This window comes from Anser anser, assembly GCF_964211835.1.
Source record: "Anser anser genome assembly, chromosome: 2".
NCBI classification, from domain to species: Eukaryota; Metazoa; Chordata; class Aves; order Anseriformes; family Anatidae; genus Anser; species Anser anser.
The window spans coordinates 22,792,200-22,812,390 of NC_139721.1; the positions used below are offsets into that span (position 1 = coordinate 22,792,200).

A 20,191-nucleotide genomic window follows, 5' to 3' on the forward strand; every position below is an offset into this window, starting at 1 on the left:
TATATACATAAAGATCATAGACACTGATTTCAAAAGTAGCTGTATACTTTTAAAAAAATGTTAGAGAAAATAAATTTATCACAAAACCCTCAAAAACTTCTCAAGTGAAATACTTGTACCATTTATGGGAAATGAGACATTAAAAAAATAAACAGAACACAACATTAGACTACTAAATAAAGCAAAATGCAAATATCCGGTGTAATATGAAAACGCAGTTCTACTCCAGTTTCTTCAGTGCTTTCGGATTCATTTTTATCTCAGAAGAAAAAAGTAAAATCTATTTTTTTCATTCAGTGTCAACATTGGATATACTAAGTCCAGGCTGGATCACCCTCTGGCACACATAATAATAATAATAATAATAATAATAATAATAATAATAATAATAATAATAATAATAATTTTTAAAAAGAATACAAAAACCCCTCTCTGATTCATAGGAACAATGAGTAAATTCTTGTTTCAGTAACTCTCCTTGTAAAAAGCAAGGCCAATTCTCCTATACAGGCAATAAAGTTTTACATGGTCCAGCTGCACATACCTGGGGCTTTGGCACAAATTTTTATTGATCCCACGGTCCCAGAGGCACATTTGACCAATGATGTGCTGCAGTACTTCAATTCAACATTCTGGATTGAGCCCTCAAGAGTTGGCAGGGGATTCTTAGATTTCACACCTAATAAAAGAAAACTGCAAATGTACTAGCCTGTTGAATTTAAATATTTTTATATTCCTTCACCAAGGCATTTAAACTTAATTATACTTTAATTATCTACCTTAGATGTTCTTATAGCATTTTTGTTGTGATTCGCAGTTTTTAACTGGAAGTGAGAGAACACTGTATACAGTTTTTTTTAATACAAACAAGTCATACATAAACTATATGTAGATACAGAGAGAAAAACACACAAAGCCACTTAGACACTGGAATAATAAATACGTATATATACACATACATACACTTTTGTTTTCAGTTTATAAGTGCCTCCTCAACTATTCACTTTCATGTTTTTATTATGACCCTTTCATTTCGGGACTTTAAAATGACTAAGTGTTTTCAGCTTACATTTAGACAATAACATTTGACTCAGTAGCAACGTGAAAGCATTAAATCCAAGCAGCTGAAGAGCACAGAAGGCCAACACGCTTGCCGTTTTTTGTCGGAAACTAGAGTTCAAACCTTGCCTTAGGTCACAAGTGGAAATAAGTTCTGGTGGTCTTTGCTCAGCCCCTATTTGTGCACACCAGAAAACCACCACACGCTTTGGAACAAACCACTGCATTGGCAGGCACTTCTGAAGAGCTGCCTAGAACTGCAGCAGCAGGGGATGTTACAAGTCAGGACTGAGATATGTTGGCAGCAATCTAGAGGGCAGCTTACAAAACAGCCCTGTGCCATGTAGAGACTAAGCCAGCCCTCCTATTCTGCACAGGGCTACCTATCGGAAAAAAAGAAAATACATAAATTTACTCACAAATGAGAAAGAAATAGTTTCAACACCTGTAAGTAGCATGAAAGGAAAAACTAACAGAGGTTACCACTTTTACTATTTTTTCCCCCATGCAAAAGTAATGGGGAATTTGGAATCAGTAAAAATTGGCAAGACCTTCTTAATTATGCAAGTATTAGTGTAATTACAGAACCATCCCCTTACATATGTAACATGGATTTTGGAACAAATTCTATGATTATGCAAGGAAAGTATTACAGAATATCAGATAAAAAATTAAAAAGCATTTTGATATGTATGTCAAGACAGACGAACACATTAAATAATATTTGCTCTAAAGAACAAATTCATTAGTTTTTTACAATCTCTCAAAGACGTCACCAAAATAACAACCTCAACCTTTCCCTAGTAAAGAAAAATTCCTAAAATTGGTAGGAAACAAACCAAAAAAAAATCAGGATTAAATCTGATAATTGGGCCTAGTTCACTGTGCCTATTCCAGTTCCTAAACATCAAAATGTATTTGGTAGTACACATAAAATCATTCAGTAACCAGACTTCTTGCTGGATATCTGTGCCATATATTTATGTTCTGGACGTACATTTTTTTTATGTCTATTTTTTGTTCTGGAGAGACGTTAAAATAAATTTTGAATAAAAAAAAATAATTTCCAAGGTAGGAAGAGAAACAGCATACAAAGGGACACACATAACAGACTGACACGGGCAAGTTGGTTCTACACACAGTTTCTTATCAAAATTTAACCTGTTTCCTGTGGTCAAGGTGTGTCCAGCCTTCTCCTAACTTGTGATGCAGGAAGTTTTCAGGCTCAAAGAACGCTCGCTGCAACCCATTTGTATGTCTGGCACTATAACACCCCATCAGCTTTCAGTCTAAAAGATGAGCCACCAGTTTTAGTCTCCTGAAAACACCCTCGTACACAATCTTGCCTGGGGCAAGCCTTTTTTAAAGCTGAAAATCCCCTTTCATCTAAGGTTTTATATCAGAAACGATGCATGAATTTGTCAAAAGCAGGTAGCTGTCTTCAGGCATTTCCTAGTCTTGGCTCTACCTCCTTGTACTTCCTACACACCTGCAAACACAGTCCATTGTGTTGAAAAAAAAAACAAATATTTGTTTTTTCCTGTCTTCTGCCTATTCCAAAGCAAAGATAATAAAATACTGTTAGTAGCAGCCAAGAGTACACTCGAAGTAGAACAATTTGGAGTTCACGATTTGACCCTAATTTTTCATGTCTTCTCTGAACTGGTAGCTTCATGCTATATCCATCTCTCATCAGCTCTTCTTTGCCTCAAAATACAAGCTGAGATGTCTGATACATTCCTCTCAATTCACCATGGAAGATTAAGTACTTTTAAACCTAAGTATTTTCCATCATGAAGTCTGCTTCTAGATGAATTACCAGGGACAACCTGTAGGTACTGAGGCTAAAACTTTCCATGTAAGTTACATGCATAACTGGAACTCTGTTTTGGTATCACATCCAAGAACAAGAAAAAAGGTTTCATGTGACTGCGCTACCTATTTGTCTCTGATCACTCCTATTCCCTTACCAAGTAACTTCTGGACTTGTTGGATTTTAGCAAGATACAGAAGAATAATTAGAGACGTTCTATAATCTTCATGAGAATCTGGGTGTATATTTGCCGTCACCTAAACCATCAGCATATTCCCAACAACCACAAAGCACAGCTTAAAGTAGCCAGGGCATTTTCACCCAGCCAGAAGTTAGGGATAACAACGGGAAGCTAGGAATGCTGAATGGCTTGGCCTTGAAGAAACCCACAAACCCTCAATATGTGCTCATATAATTAACTATTATGTGATTAACGACTAAACTTTAATGCACATGATGAAGAAGTAACTGAGTAATAAGATATTTATTTTCAGAACACCTGTTAGAGGGATAGGATGAATACTTTCCCAGCAAATTTCAACTCTGAAAAGAACATAGGCAACTATTGTGACATAGCACAGTCACATCTCCCCTTTTCTACATCGTTTTGACATCAAATGGCATCACCATCCTGCTCTGTTTTTACACCTGATAAACAAGGCACACCACAGTAATCTGGGTGGAATTACAAGAAAAATTAATTCTGCTCAGCTTTCACAGCTCTAGGCTGAAGGATACTCAGAAAACCCATCTACTGAATGTTAAAATCCTACGCAGAGCATGCAGTAAAGAATACAAAACTTCGGATGGCTACCTAGACTTTCATCACAAAGACAAAAATCCACCTGACCCCAAAGTGATTCCCCTTGCCAAGTTTCCAATCTCATTTTCAAAGCACAACAAAATAATTTAATAAATTAATAAAAAAATTAATAAATTTTTGGTGAACCATTTATAAAGAATAGGTTTAAAATAGGGAAACAGTACATTTTCTTCAACGGCAGAAAATCTGGGGGAAACGATGAACCACCCTTCACAGAACTTGTCAAATTGGCAAGCCGTCCCACAGAGAAGTACGAAGCCTTTTTTCCTACCTATCTGGCCTCTGGCCATCTGTAGTTTCCAATCCTCCACCTTCAATTCTTCCCAAATATCCTCCTCATTAATCTCTTCCATAATGACAGTATCATTACACTCAAAGTCTCAACAATTGTATACGCAGCTAAAATGTTCCTTAAATACTTTTTTTCAGAAAATAAACATTTAAATGAGTGAAGACTGGGGCTCCCCTCCCCTGTAGCACTTATAAACTTTCTGGAAGTCTTCTCAAGAAATTGTTTCAGCAGGAATATGTTAATATTCCTAGATAAGAAATGCACCAAGTATCTACCTTCAAACTCAAATTTAGTATGGAGATAAACATTCCACATTTATTTTATTTATTTATTTTTTAAACTAAGACATGGAGCATGAATTCAAAGAGGAAGCAGGCAAACCAGCTCTCTTATTGCAAACAGTAACATTATCTAAATTCAGTTTCATGGAAGATCCTGAAAATTAAGCATGAGAAAGGCTTATTTTTGAGGTCTATGACAACAGTGTAGTATTTATGCTGTAGTTGCTCTTCTGGAATCACACTTTAAAAAACAGCACCATGATTTACTTAAGTTTTCTGTTCAGTATAGTCAAAAAATGGGGAACACAGCAACCATGTCTATTTTTCAGTGCATTTCATGTTTTCCTTAGTTCATTTATTATTTTCATCAGGAACATGATAAACAAAGACTTTATGGAGACAAGGAGATATGCACACCTGCCTCTAGCAAATACAACCCAAGGCTACTTCCAAACAACAATGAAAATTTTCTACTTGTGTGACTTTTGTACTAGAAATATCTTGCCCACTGTGAAACTACTTGCAATAAAAGCCACCTTACCTTCCCAATATCTAACCACGTTGGTACTTGGTGATCAAACATCATCTATTTTAGCCAGATCAGAATATCTCACACAGAAACACACCACCAAAGGCCTAAAAAGCTCTTCTTTCCATGCTGCAGAACTCAAAAATCCACAGAAAGGTTTTCTAACTTAAAATCGAAAGAGTCCTTTTGTTCTGTAAATATGCACAGAAGCATCATGTCACTGGGGAATGTTCTCGCACACTTTAAAAGCAGGTATTCACATCTTTTTGATAAGAGCTCTTCTGATAAGAGCTTTGGTCCTCACTTCCCCAAACCCCTACCCCACGTCCCTGCATTGGGTGACATTCTATGTGCAAGATGGACGGAACAAAATACCTGAAGACTGAACACAATTGTGTCTTTGTAGATCAGCCCAGACTTCTGCTGACAAAGATGACAATTCTGAGCAATAATTTAAGACCTGTTTAAAAAATTATCTAATTAGTGATTTTCACTAATAGCCTATGTGTCTTTTACCAATCCATTTGTAATAAAAGGAATTTGCAATGATTGGAGGAAAACCAAGAGAAAATCTGAAGTGATCAATAGAAAAGACAAGAAACCAGCAAAAGAGGTATGTTACTGATTCCTGGGACAAGAGTCAGGACCATGTGCCCCCAAATCCCTGAAATATAATAAATAATTCTTTAGAAAGATCATAAAAGAGAGAACTGCAAAATATGAAATAGGAAATGAATAAGGCATGACTAAAACTTCTAGAGGCAGCTCCACATGAGTTCTCCCCATATTTAGGTTATGGCCTCAGAAGGAAAAATTGCAATATTTAAAGCATTAAGTACCAATAAACTATGGTTTGGCAACATGATATAGTAAAAGACTGTCACATACATGTCAAAATGATTTCAAACTGAGTAAAAAGATCAATCCATGAATAAAAGCAAATAACTATTAACCAAATGAAATAACATTTAGGCCTAGGTCTTACTGGAATCAAAAAGAAGTTCCAATTATTTTCACAGAAACTTTTATTTAAGTTCATATGACTAATACAAAACAGCTAATAAATAAATTAAATCATCACAGAAACCTCACTTTTTCATGGAAGACACTCATTTGTGTTAAGTTCAGCCCCTGCTTAAGCAGGGCCCTCAATGAGGACTTCAGAAAGTCTGTACTCGACTAGGTTAGAGATGGCTTTTGCGAGGAACTCGATGTTAAAAACAAACTTTGTTCCTTCCTGCCTGCAGTACAAACATAGCTAAAGCCATGAAGACTAGCTCTAGCTGGTGTCGGTGCTGCTTGTCACGTTCAAAGCATTAGGGGAACATGGGCTTCCATGTTCTTCATCGCAGCAAGACAGCAGCAGCATGGGAATTTAAACATTTTTTGTTATTTGTTTCCTTGAACAGAACACCAGACAAGAAAACATTGGGTGTGTTTTCTTGTTGTGTTTTTGGTGTATGTTCTTTTTAATTGGAATAAACAGAAAAAGAAATTTTCTAAAATGCAGAAGTCAGGTTACAAAAACTTTGTCTTTTTTTTATTATTTTCTGTGGGAAAAACTATGTATTTGTGATTAAAACTCCTCAAACATCTTTACTGTGTTCACAATTCCACGTTTTTAATTTGTCATCATAATCTGCAGACCACATTTTGCAGTCTTAATGTACACATTCATAAAACTATTTTCTCTCTTCTTCGAAACACAGCAATTCAGACAGCTTATTTTAAGCCAGTGTCACTGGACAGATCTATTTTTTTCCTAACTGAACTTTAATTGGCAATATTAGTGCTATTCTGATTCATATAATTATTTATTTTCTCATAATAGTGCCAATCAGTAGACGTACCGATATTCTAAGAATTTATTTTATCCCTACATCTCTCTAGAGTTAACGGGGAACAACAAGAGGAGTCTCATAGACTTGTTTCTAATGTCTGGTGATTCGGACAGCTTTTCTACTGCCTGTGCTTCTGCCACAGTACCATATCTGAAAGAAACCTGTCCTAAAAAATATAGGTATTAGACATTTTGAAGTGTCTCCCTCACAAGGTAACCTAGGAACAGGCCCAAGCAAGATATCACACTTAAGCTCACGCTAAACAGCACAGGTCTTTCCCAGCAATGGCACAGGCCTTAGGAAGCTCCCAGGGCTGCACAGGACCAATAAATGACAGGACACAATTTAGTAATGGAGATTAATATGTTGCAAAAAATTGCTAAAGAACAACAGCATTTCACCTACAGGAAGAGTCACTGAAATCTGGCAAAACCCTGCTGCTATATTTCAGTTTTGAGACTCTACACGATGGCCTTCATATAGCTCCCCATCTGCCCTAATGCAGATACTTTCCTATTTTCCTAAAATCCTGCTTCAAAATTGTGAGAGAAATAAGAAACCTGTGATTCAAAGACTGAACATCAACATTAGGGAGATGACAGAATATTAGGAATAACATGTTGAGTGAGGCATTCTAGGTCAGAAGCACCTCTGTATATCACTGATAATCTGCCTTAAGTCACATAAAGTAATTCCTTAATTTTGCTCCTAGAAGAACTTAACAGCTAATAAAAGGAATAAAAAATAATTAAAAAAAAAAACAACAAACTTTTCTGACAACATATCACAGGGCTGCAAAACCTTCCAGAACTCCCTTTACCCACTGTGCATGCACCAGCCAGCAAACATTTGCAGACTTACCACAAGCAATCAAGAGGACAACGACCATCCTGAAACATCCTCAGTTTAGGGTATAGAAATACAATTCATGCATAGGCTGACTGCTGTTCTTGTTAATCGAAATTGAGAAGGAAAACTCCTTTTCAACTTTAAATATACAGCATGGCAAACAGCTCTAGAACCCTGCTGTGAGAAGTTTAATTTCAGGCAAATGCCTCCTTAACCTTTTTATTCCTAACGTCAAGTAATTCAGGCATTGCCAGCTATAAGCTAACTAAAGCAAGTATTTTAGGATGTGGTAACATGACAATGGGCAGGACACAAGACTAAAGTGGCTTTAGTGGCACTGTTCCTGTGATTCTAACTAAAGGTTCAAAAAGAAGAAAAGGATGGATTTTCCTTTCTATGGGATTCAACAGCTGCATTTCAGATACTACTGCATCATTTGACACAAATGGTAAGAACCCGAGTTAATGCATTAAAATAACTTTTTTCTTCCAAGAAAACACAAAAATATGGTCAGTCTGAATCCTTAACTCTCAGAAAGTGTGTTCTATCAACACTCATATCTATACACAGTCAGTCGACAAACGCTAAAATGACATTGACTCAAATGCTTCCAGGATGCAATAAGGACTTGAGAAACTTTCACCACAAAATACTTGAAGTACGATCCCCAAAAAGACAAAGACAGGCTGGTGGACAGAGGTAAAAGCTTACAGTTCCCATCCCCAGAAACACGTCCTTTGGTTGGAGGCATGCACTCACAATCAGTTGCTTTCATCTCGGTCACCTGTGCCTTCTATCCCTTTCAAATATAGAAGTTTGGCTGTATGTGACGTCAAGTCCAACACGTCATGTGAAATTTCAACTGATTTGCAAGAAATGCATATTCTCATGTATATATGCTAACCTGACCACACATAACCTGAACTGCATTTTCTGTTCTGATTTTCCATTAAGACTAGTTCAAGTTCAATGCAGTATCAGTTCAAATGCCTTATCTTCAAACACACTAACCTCAAGTTGCCATGTATTATAGGCTCTAGAACAAAATCTGCATTTCTGCATTTTACAACCCTGTTCTCTAGTTACTAAAAAAAAAAAAAAAACTACAGCCTTCTAGGACAGCAAAGCGTAGGGCGAAAGAACAAAGTCTTAGGAGAACCAGAGCTCATCTCAGATCTCTTCACCTTCTGTGGATCTCATTTCTTTAACATGCATCTATTTAAATAAGTTAGTTGGTAATGATAAAACTAATAAAGCCTGGTTTCCTATGGGCTTGTATTCCTTTGTCTTTTAAAAGCCTCATTCACCAGAGCAGGTCCAACCCTTAAAGTGCTATGTAACATACCTACTATGCAAGAGAAGAAGTGCTAAATCTCACCTACGTATGGTTGTAAGCTTACCAGTAACCCAACATGACACCTGGTCCGTTGCTTGATGTCAAACAGAATATCTCATGACTAAAATTTGTCATAAACTCAATCTGAGATAATTGCATACTGGACAGAACAGTTATGGACCAGTAGAAAGGCCATCAAATTGAGGAAGAAGATGGACACTAATTCTTCAAGCGAGGAAACAGCAAAGGTTTATAAAAATTCGAATGAACATAGGTGTTCAGTAATGGTATTAACAAAAGATAATCAACAGCTGACATCTAAGGTATAATCATTAACTGTTTGATTTCTTGAGCTGCTTGGCATGGAAATGAAAGAGAATGTTAACATCTTTCAGTTAGGTGAAGAAAGCCAACAGTGATGTGGTTAAAAGATGGACATCATCTCCTGTGGACACTGACTGCAAAAAGTAGGAAAGGCTAGAAGACAGACAGGATGGGAAAGTAAAACATGATACAGATTACATACAAAAGTATTGAAATACTTGGTATTATTGAATGCTTGGTAATATTGAAATAATTGGTATTATCTAGAGCAGTTTAGATATTTGCATTCTTTTCATTCTCAGATAATATATGCTGCTTTAAACAACCAAAAGACCTGGGGCTACTCCCTCATACGTAGCTTTCCACATGCCTGGATGACAAGATTTCACTTTCTTTAAAGAAGATTTTTGTTTCTAAGTAGAATATCGTTCTTATTTAATGACAACTTGCTTTCTGTATTTCACTGCATTTCTTTATGGTATCACCGTGCTCCTTCCAGCAATTTAAATATACATGGTTTAGGATACAAACTTAAAAAACACAATGCTCAAAAATTAGTAAAAATGTTTGTTTTCTTTTAAATATTCTTTGCCACTACTGAGGGCTTAAAAAGAAACAGTACATTTAGTGTCTGGAATGGCAGTTTCTTACACCAGGAGGATATTAACCTTTAATCCTTGAAATCATTAAAGAAATGTTTGTAGAAATATTTTTAGCCTCTTTATCTGGTCAAAGTACTGGAAGTTAAGTCGTGTCTGTACAAACCAATCATTTCACCAGCAGTTTTATATTTCTTTAAAGCCTCATATAAAAAGCACCTGCTTAAAGTGAGTAATGGAGTTTTATATTCATTGCACTTAGGAACAGCGTATGTAACCTATTCCGTTTTCCTCCCTTGTGGAATATATTTCAGCTTATATTGCACAGCACATTACCGATGTGTATAAAGACTCTCTGATCAGCAATTTGGACTGCAGACAGCAACCTGCATGAGTACACTTTTTTCCCTTCCTTAAATACAGTATCCACTTGATTCAGCAACACAAATTAAAACCATCCTTTAAAGATGATGATCTCACCTTCACAGTGAATGCATGAAGCACTTACATGCTAACACCCTAACAATGTCAGGCTACAATCCGTGGCATACACCCCACATAACCAATTGACGTGCTGTCACCATGAGAAGTTAATTATCTTATAATCTTCCCTGGCCAAAGAATAGAAAATCTCCACTAGTGTGATTAATTTATGTGACGTTAAAAATTTTACTGCCAATTTAGATATGTACTTTAAAAAACTCAAATGCAAGGCAAGTCCTGTAACAAAATATATGTTAAGGATGCAATTTAATCCTGGAGTTAGCATTTTGTCATCAAAAAGCATTTTAAGAAGATATTTCCATAATACAGAATATTAAAGCACATGCTTGTGTCCTATTTTAGTTGAGAAATTTAAGGAATTCTTCACCACAACCTCAGCGTAAGGTATCCCTGCAGAATTGTTCAGTACTGTTTTTTTGAAAAAAAGTATAAACTTTCAATAGCCTAACAACAGTGGTCTTCAATTACAAGAAAATTAATACTAAAGTCAAGAATGTAAAGTAGGTATGACCACAAAATAAAAAAAATACTATTTTTTCAGTCAGCTGCTCTTTCATTTGAAAAGCAACGGTGAACTCTGAGAGAACAATTTAAATAATTAATGTGTAAACAATTTTGTATAATTAACTGGAATCATGCAATTGTACTCATGAATTCGTTGTAATAAAAATTGTTATATTATGCATAGAAACATATTGATTTCAATGCATTTCAAATAGCATGCATAGCAGACTGATTTATCCTCTGTGCACAGAATCAGATACTACCTAAAAGTATATGGTTAGTCTTTGCATCTTCTTCTACCCATGTACCTCTAGGTTGATAAGTTTTAAATAATGCAGAAAATAAATTTGCCAGAACAACTTAAACCAAGCATAGAATTACCCGTCAATAGTATTGCACGCAAGTACTTACTCACTGATCTAAACAGGAAGAAGGGCTATATTACATTAGCTTGATTAGTACCTCATGGAACACTGCTGAAGAAGTTTTGAGGTCAAAGCAAGTTTACATAGCCCATGAGAAGTGGAAGGATTAGATATTCTATATGCATACATATGAAGAAGTAATATCTGTGACTAGGGACGTATATGTTTTCTAACTTACTATTATTAGGTTAGCACTACAGTTTGTTTGTAACACATTTTAATTCTGAAATACTTATTACACTAAAACTTGATACATCTACCCAGCATTGTAATATCTGGGGAAATAGAGAGGTTAAAATGAAATCCTGACAAATCTTCACAGTACCTTAGAGCGAAATCCAAATTTAGGTAGAATTTTTGACACACAAAAAAGTAAGTACTAACAAAGTACAGGCAACTGACAAGCTTACAATTTTTTCTTCTACCAATGAAAAAAATAAGTCAACTTTTTAATACAGAGGAACGTGACTATGAGCATGCATTTTTAACTGCTCTGTTTCTTTTGCCAATTAGATGTCCTTACCGTAATTTGCAATCTGTACTGAATATCCATATAGGTATTGCAGCTCAACTTAGTTTATACAAAAGAAGCCTATATGAATGCCAGTTGTATGCTTTTCAACAGAAGGATGTAAACTTATTTAGTGATCTGTTTTTCTCTTTCATCTTATCTCTAGTTTCTGTGTAGATTTATAATGCTCATTGTTTCCAATTTTAACAAATCACCTAATGGCAGAAAGGAAAATATGTTAACCTTGGAATTATTTGCAGTTGTAGAAATCCCTTTTGTCTGGCTCATGCAAGGCCTGCAATCTGTTTTAAACACAGATTGTCTGTCTTTTGTCTGACAGCCACCAAGCTGCACAAATTACTTTCTGCCTGTTCACCTGTTTGCAGCTGTGTCTGTAAGCTAAGGATTCTGTAGTTTGACTTGAGCAACCACACCAGGATTGATGACATGTGCTGCTGATAAACTGAGCAATTTGAAGAAATTACTGGCTAAACTTATTGAAAGACATCTGTGCATGAGCTGAGAACTAGAAGCCTTCAATTGTGTGTTTGCAACCTGCAGTGGCGGCAGTCTGTTTGAAGTGATATCCTATAAGAGAGCTGGCCCTGACACAAAATAACTAGACCATCTTTGCAACATATTTCCTCACAACCAGCAGAATTCTGGTGGGTTTTTTTTGGTCTTAAATACACTTCTTAAATAGAGGATGTAACAACAATTAAGACTTCCTATACTCATTTAGCAGAAGTAACTTCTTTTGAAGTGTTTCTGCTTTTCACTCAGCTTTGGCATTCTGTGTTATTTCTCAACCTTCTCTGCTACGTAGACGAGTTTTCAGCAGTCACTTTAGTAGAAGCATCTCACAGGCACAGTAAGTCTTTTCTGTTAGCCAACAAGACATGCAGCTGCAATACTGCAGGGTACATCTCAGCTCTTCCTTCCACTTAAGTCTATTTCATTACCTCTTCATACTAACACCTGAAGTGTCTCTCTGATAATTAGCAGTCAAGACGTTTTATTTCTGAACTTTGTGAATCTGGACTGTTTGAACTTCTGGGGGATATTTATAAACTTTCACTTTAAGCTCCGGAAGCCAAAGACTGCTGTCTTAGGGGGAAAGTGTGAATGCACATGCATGTATGCATTAAGATTTTGGTTTAAAAAAACCTCCACCAGTCTGGTGAGCTGTGTATCATGGCGAGTCATTTCCAAGCCGTACACAGCATTTAGCAAAACTAAATCCTGAAGTCCTTGGGGACACGTTCTGTAGTGATATACCTCAAGGCTGCTCCCCTTATGTTTGTTCTTAAGCATTTAGCATAAATATGTTTCAAGTATGCACTACTATAGAGTAGGCCTGAGCAAAATTCTGTGCGTTTTCACATGCTTTAGTAGCCCAGAGCAAACAAATCAAAAAAAGCACTAAAATACTTTCAACAATCAAGACACGTCTGTGCTATTTGTCAGCTTCAACAAAGGAAATCAGTGTTATTTGCATTTCTTAAGTATTTGAAGAAAAATACTACTTTTAAAGTCCTATTCTTCACAATGTCTAATAACAATGATAATTTTCAAAATCCATATTGTATTTGATGAAAAATTATCACTGTGCTATAAATTAGACACATTTGAAAACAGGAAAGCAACGCTTTCAAGTTAAGTAGCTATATAAGTTGGGCTTTCACATTTCAGAACCCATAAACTGGATTCAACACAGAGCTGAAGTGACCTCCTGAAAAAAGGGATATATAGCGTAGTGTATATGCATACAATAAATCAAGTCCTGATTATGTGCAGCTAATAAGTATACATCACTAATAATAAAACCCTGAAGACTCTCCTGTACAGCAGATATTTATTTAAATACGGTACATTTTTATCTGTAACCTCTATGCATATTGCAAGTTCAAGCATTTTTAACGTCAGCTTTTATTTTAAAAGAGCTAAGTCGTGAGAACATTCTTATGTACCACTTCATAACTCTGACACCAAGTATGTATAAAAAGATTAGCCTTTATTTGGTATAAAATCAGTTGGCAGTTTTACATCTGTGCAATGCAACATAAATACCCCAGCTGGCATCTCAAGCTCACACACATATGGACTTCAAAACAGAAACTTCCTTATTTGCAGCACTGCCAGGGTAATTTTGTATACTCTGCATACTACAGCTATTTGTCAGGCCTCTGCAGGTGTGCAGTGCACATAAACACACAGCTGTAGTCTAGCAAGCCAAGTGTTCCATCAAACACATAAAGGGAGACCTCAGCAGCTGGATTAGTCATCCCTGCAACAGGTCCAGAGAGAACAATATGGGTTAGTATTTTTGGAAAAGCATGGATGGTAAATTTATGATTATGCTGGCCTTACCAAATAACTGCTGGATTGTGTCATTTTTATGCAATGTCTACTTATTAAAGTTTTTGTTAGAATGGCTGGAACAGACTGAATATTTTTTAGTTTTTAATATAAACAATAAGGTAGTTTATGTATAAAATAGTTTATTAAGTGCAAAATGTTAAAAGGTTTTCATGCTAGTGGTTGGTTTTTGACAGATGTTACAATTATTTGCATTGGCTTTAACAGACAAATCACTGGAATCAATTATAGTTAGCATATCATAAAACTTCTTACTAGTTATATATTATACTTTGTCACATTTACTATAACTACATAGCATTTTTCTATCTCTCTATGTATTTCACTCTTAACTGCTTAGTTCACAGGTGAATCTAAAAATCTAAAAGCACTTGATAAAAAGTGCAGAATAAACAGTTTTCTGTAATTCGCTTGCTCATTAATTTAAAGCATGATTTTAATATAATAAATATATAAATAAATAAAAAATAAAATGACTCTCAGAAATGTTTGGAAGATAGCAGCATCCGTAGAAATTCAAGGTGGTCATAGAGATGCTAACGATATTTTAATGAAACTGTAAAAGCAGTAAACCTAATTTTATGCAACTTTCCTATAAGAAGTTGCATATGTCAAAAGCAAGAATAAATTAAATTAGGAAAAGGAACAAGACCTTTAAAACAACTTGCCACATATTTATCCAGAATGCTCAATGTACGGTGTATATTTTAACATTTAAAAATGGCCTCAAAAACATATGAAAAACCACGAACACAACCAAGACAGACCTGTGACAGATTTCATCCATTAAACATTGAATTTAAATACTATGCATGCGCATGTGCTTGCTTCTCTTTGGTGTTTATCAATCCCAAAATCATAAATCATAACATTTTGAACAAATCACAAAATTTGACCAATACTTGCCTATATGCTCTCTTTTCTGAAGATGGTATTTCCACATTCATGCTAATAACAACTCTCCTAGATTTCACGCGCTTGGACGATGATACCAATTCAAAACATCAGTAGAGTGAACATTCATCTGCACTGAGAAAGTTACCCCATTTTTCGTTAGGTACAGCAGTATTTGACAGAACCTGGGAACACCGAGAGCAGGAATTCATTCCCAACCGCCACTTCTCATTAAGGTAATTGCATGATTTAAAAAAGGAAGAGAAGACATTTCAAGACCATCCACCAGAAATATCACCCCTGTTGGCTCAGTAACATACTCTAATTACTCTTTTCCGGTAAACTGAAGACAGGGTCCTTACCGTAGATGCAAGAAGCAATGAAATAGGGCAGAACAGACTGATGGTTTGATGGCAACATAATCAAAATTTAATGGCATAATATACCACTGATGAACAAACTACATTTAAAAGAAGAAAAAAAAGAATTATCTTATTCATCTCCCATCATATAAGAGCTCAGGAGAAATCAGTAGGCCCTACTTCAGAAGAAAACTAAAGCACCTTTCTTGAAAAAAAAAAAAACAAAAATGATCATGAAATTATAGAGCAAATTAATAAGGTGTCCATAAAATAAACCTGTGCTTTTCTAAACAAGTAGTCCTCGTGATAAAAACCTTAATTTTCTGGAAATCTTTAGAAAAGTATAACAAAAGTTTCTAAAAGATTTATTAAAGGTCAAAAGTGTTAATAAAATGCAATGGACGGTACAACGACAGACATTCGAAGGAGGAGGGGAGCGAGAGGGAGACAGGATGAGCGGGATTGCTTTTTCCTAGGCATTACAATGATACAACAGATTATACAACAGATCTATCAGTCAGAAACTTTATTCAGCTACATTTCTTGTTTTGATTTATTCCAGAAGGCATTCATACACTCTTGGGTAGGACCGGATTAAGATATACACACTACAACTGTGCCTAAAATCCCAGCCAGCTAAGGTGGACAAATAGTTGAATTTGAGTTTTCAAATAAAAGAAAACAAATGTGTAGATTACTGGATTTGGAAAAAAAATCCTGGTTTTGGTAGGTATTTCCTGTTTGACCTAAAGAAAAGCATTCAACTTCTTTACATTAACTTCCCTAGAGAAATACAAGGTCTTAAAGGAACATTTAGTCATTAGTTAAGGGAAGAGTCATGTTTTGTAATAATTTTATTACTAATATACAAATTAATCACTACACAATAGCATAGAACTACTATACCACTGATGTTATATATGCAGATCTAGAAGAAATTTTCTACTTGAACACAGCGAAAAGTCTTAACCCTTCTGCTACAGGACAATGTTCTGAATTAACCAAATGTCACAATGACTGCCGTGATACGCAGCAGATTTAGTATTGTCAAGTCACTTGGATTGAGCCTTTCAAAAAGCAAGCCTTCCACATCACCTGGCAAAACGAAGGACTCAGACACTCCTGGAGGCTCTGTATATTCTACTGAGAGTATCATAATTTTATACTACAAGTGCATGGTGCTTGGACAGGGGGGATGTTCCTAGTAAGAGACAAAAGACCAGGAAGGAAAGTCGTGAATACTGTTGTAGTAGTAGGGCCCCATAAAAAGTCCTAACGAAGCCAGCAAAACATCAGGCCGTATTTTCCTGAACAGCCAAAACGTAGAACTCGGCTAGTCCTTGTTGTAGGTATAGATCTTGGTCCGACCTGAGCTGAGACAACCCTTCGCAATTTAGAAAATAATCTATGCACGCCATGACAACAGCTTCCCTTAGCCCCTTCCCATATCCTGTGGAACTGCTTTCCAGGACAAATAAATCGAGTGGTAGATCCCTCTTCTCTATCTAGAGAGCTCAGGGAAGTGAAGTACTTTAAACGAAAGGTCCTCTCCAGGCAGTAAAGTGAACTTATTTGAGCTAGCTGATAGCAAAATGCAAATCTTATTCTAACTATGTAGTTATCTACATAGCTAGATGGCAGGAATGAGTGGGGTTTTTTTGTGCATTTTTTTTTTTGCATACTCATTAGTCAAGTAGTACACAGAATTTCTTCCAAATTTAATAATCTACACATTTGTTTTATCTGAAATTTAGTTTATTGAAGTATATGTATAAATTTTAATTTGAAATTTAATGAAATATATGTATCTTGCCTAGCACAGGAAAACTACAAGTTATTGCTGAAACAATAAAAACAGCTTGCACTTAAGTTAATGCATTGACACAACATATCTAAGGGAATCCACACACAACTACTGGAAGGATGCAAGGGTTTTCTAAATTAAAGTTGGAGTTTCAGCACTGACTTCTAAATTTCAGAACACACTACTGCTAACATATTTAATGTTGTGTAAGAAAAGAATTTATTGTCCCTGTTGAAAGAACTTATCAGCTGAGAAAGGGACAAAAGCAAGATGGCAGATGAAGAGATACATTCCTTGTATACAAATGCAAAAATAGTAAAAATAAGATTTTGTAGTACAGAGAAGTGGAGGGAAGAACTGCAAAATATTCTGTGATTTTAGTCTTTGTTCGAGCTAAATCTTTTTCTGATAGATGTTACAATTAAAACCCAACATCTTCAAATAATTGAGAAATGCATATTGACAGTATTTCCAGAATATTTTAAAACCCTGAAAAAGCTAAATTGATAAGGAACTCCCTCCATTGAGAACTACGCTGCTACCAAAACAGCTGAAGCAACATTACCAAACTGTAACCCATTCCAGAGCCCTTCGGGCATCACATACACCAATGCTTACTTCTCTCTCCACTCCTATGCCCACTTTTTCCCATTTTTCTTAAAATACAAGCTATTTTATAGGGTGATTGTAATATGATACAATGATCATTGCTGATTGCAGTTAGAAACAGACCCTTCTAATCCAGCTGCTCTCCACTTCAACAAATGCCATTTAAAAGCTACTTCATAAAAACATTATTGCTTCATACTTAAAAGACATTAAGTCAAGATTTTGGAAATTCCATTCACTTGATTATATCAGCAAGTGCACTATATGTTAGATTTATCATTAAAGCAAAATCCATGAGAACTGTTTTCCAGACTTTAGTTAATGCTCTTATGACACATTTGGCCAATGAAAATGGATGAAAAACAGTAGTGCTTTGAAGCAATAGCCAGTAAATGCCGCTGTGGTTTACCAAGAGTGGGATGCACAACATATTAGACCACAGTTAATGAAATTAAACCCTTTTCTTATGTTTCTGAAATGTGTCCTGTATTACTTGCTTGGAAACTAAACAACTGCTTCATCTTTGAGATTTTACTTCTTTCTGTAGTAAATAGTATCTCTTACATCTACTGGTAATTAAATCAGTAAGCGACTACCACTGTTTTGTATTTTATAATACTATTTAAGGCAAAATAACTCAATAAATAAATGCATGTTCTTTTTTGTTTCCACATAAAAATGAAATTGTAACTTTATGTTCCTTATTCAAAGATCTGGGGAAAAGATTACTGTGAGGAAAATGGGATAAAGTATTTGCATACTACCTACTTGTGTGAGATGTGCATTGATAAGTAGTTTCCTTTCATAATATGCCCATGAAATGTGGATTTAATGTAATGCTTTCTTTACACTATTTTACAGGGGAAAAAAATTCTTCTGGCAAATATTTTGGTGCAGTAGATTCTAAAGCTTTAACTACAGCCTTCCTGCACAACTTACCCAACAAAGCAATGAGGTGGGTTATTTACCACAATAAAATACTATTTTCCTCTAGTCTTCTGAAGCTCTGAAGAACCAAACAGGTAATTCAATTTCCAAATCCATTTACTTCTCTAGTATTTTTAATTATTTACATAGTAATTATAAATCTATGGTTAAAAGCCTAGCTAAATTAAATCCTTAAGAAGACTACATGTCTCCTTATTTACATCAAAGAAGGTATGAAAACATATTTTTTCTCTGAATTTAAAGCAGAGAGCTCAAAGGTTAAAATGAATTGCTTTCTGGCAGCCCAACCAGCTGTGGTCTCAAGCTAAGAACTCAATTCTTTTAAGTCCTTCAAGCTGTCCAACTGAAGTCCCTCATACACTGTATTTTAACAAGTTAATTTATAACTCAGCAATGTTAACTAGTAAACTTCTCCAATTATCATAATTAGTTAACAGTAAAACTCAGGGATGGTCAATAGTTCAGGTCATATTTACACAACGACACTGTAAGAAGCCACCACTACTCTTCTCCAGGGACTACCAAGCCACAGTTTGGACCAGTGATAACCATTAGCAGCGAAAAGGTTTATACGTGAGACTAGTCATGAAGCAGCATCAACAAAGAGAGAGATGGCAAACAGCAACAGTCCTTCTACTACCTAAACCAGAAAAGATGACAGTTTATTCCCGTTTTGTCAGCTACTTTCCTGTTTGCTACTTAAAAACATTTTAGCAAGTGTTTGGAAAAACAGTCATATCAGAATTAGAACTCTACTGATAAGGGGAATGAAGATACAGATCTTCCCAATTAACAGAACAAGATGCTTTCAAACAAATCACATTTTTTCCAGATTTAAAAAAAATAAAAAAATGTAAAGGTAACATAAAAATTCAACAGTGGTGCTCTCAGTGCAACTTTCACTATTGAAATGTAATTTCTGTATGTATTACAACAGAAGTCTCCTAAAAAACATTAAAATGAGATAATTATTGTGCTTAACAGAAAACTGTCCTTATTAGCAGAAGTGTTGAATAACACGGTCTTTAACACAAGTTACACTGCACACCAAAGTGGCAGTGAAGCTCAAATCACATAGCCTCATTTCCATAATCACTTTCAGATGTGTACAATGCATTAAGTACAGTACCATCTTAAAAATGAAAAGCAGACATTCCTTTAGAAATTAATTCAATATTTAGCATGTCACACTCAAAAAAAAAGATCTTTTATAATGCAGAAAAAGTGGAATCTAATAAATAACTACAGGTTGTTTATTATTTCGTTTGCATTAATTTTGTCCTATAGGCACAATCATGCCCTACAGTTGTAGAAAGATGGCATGCATGTCTAGAACAACATATTCTGAAGATGTAACACGAGGTCTTTCTCTGGAAATAAACGTATAAACAGAACCTACAAAATAATATGGAACCTTCTTTACCATGTGTTTCCACATATTTCACATGAACTACTCCTGCTGATAGACCGATCCCAATAGTCTCCATCCACTTCCCACCAAGAAA

At 35.4% G+C, this 20,191-nt stretch overlaps 1 protein-coding gene across 10 annotated transcripts in view; it reads right to left on the reverse strand.

Annotated features, from left to right (window-relative positions):
• The window catches only part of VPS13B (vacuolar protein sorting 13 homolog B), a 478,347-nt gene that overhangs the window by 325,392 nt on the left and 132,764 nt on the right, over window positions 1-20,191 (reverse strand). For 9 of the 10 annotated variants that reach the window (XM_083824116.1, XM_083824118.1, XM_083824115.1 and 6 more), the window contains one exon: window positions 545-679. The exons of the other annotated variant lie outside the window; for it this stretch is intronic. In XM_083824116.1, coding sequence (XP_083680242.1) covers window positions 545-679 — 135 coding nt within the window. The remainder of the gene's footprint in view (window positions 1-544; window positions 680-20,191) is intronic. 10 annotated transcript variants of the gene reach the window in all.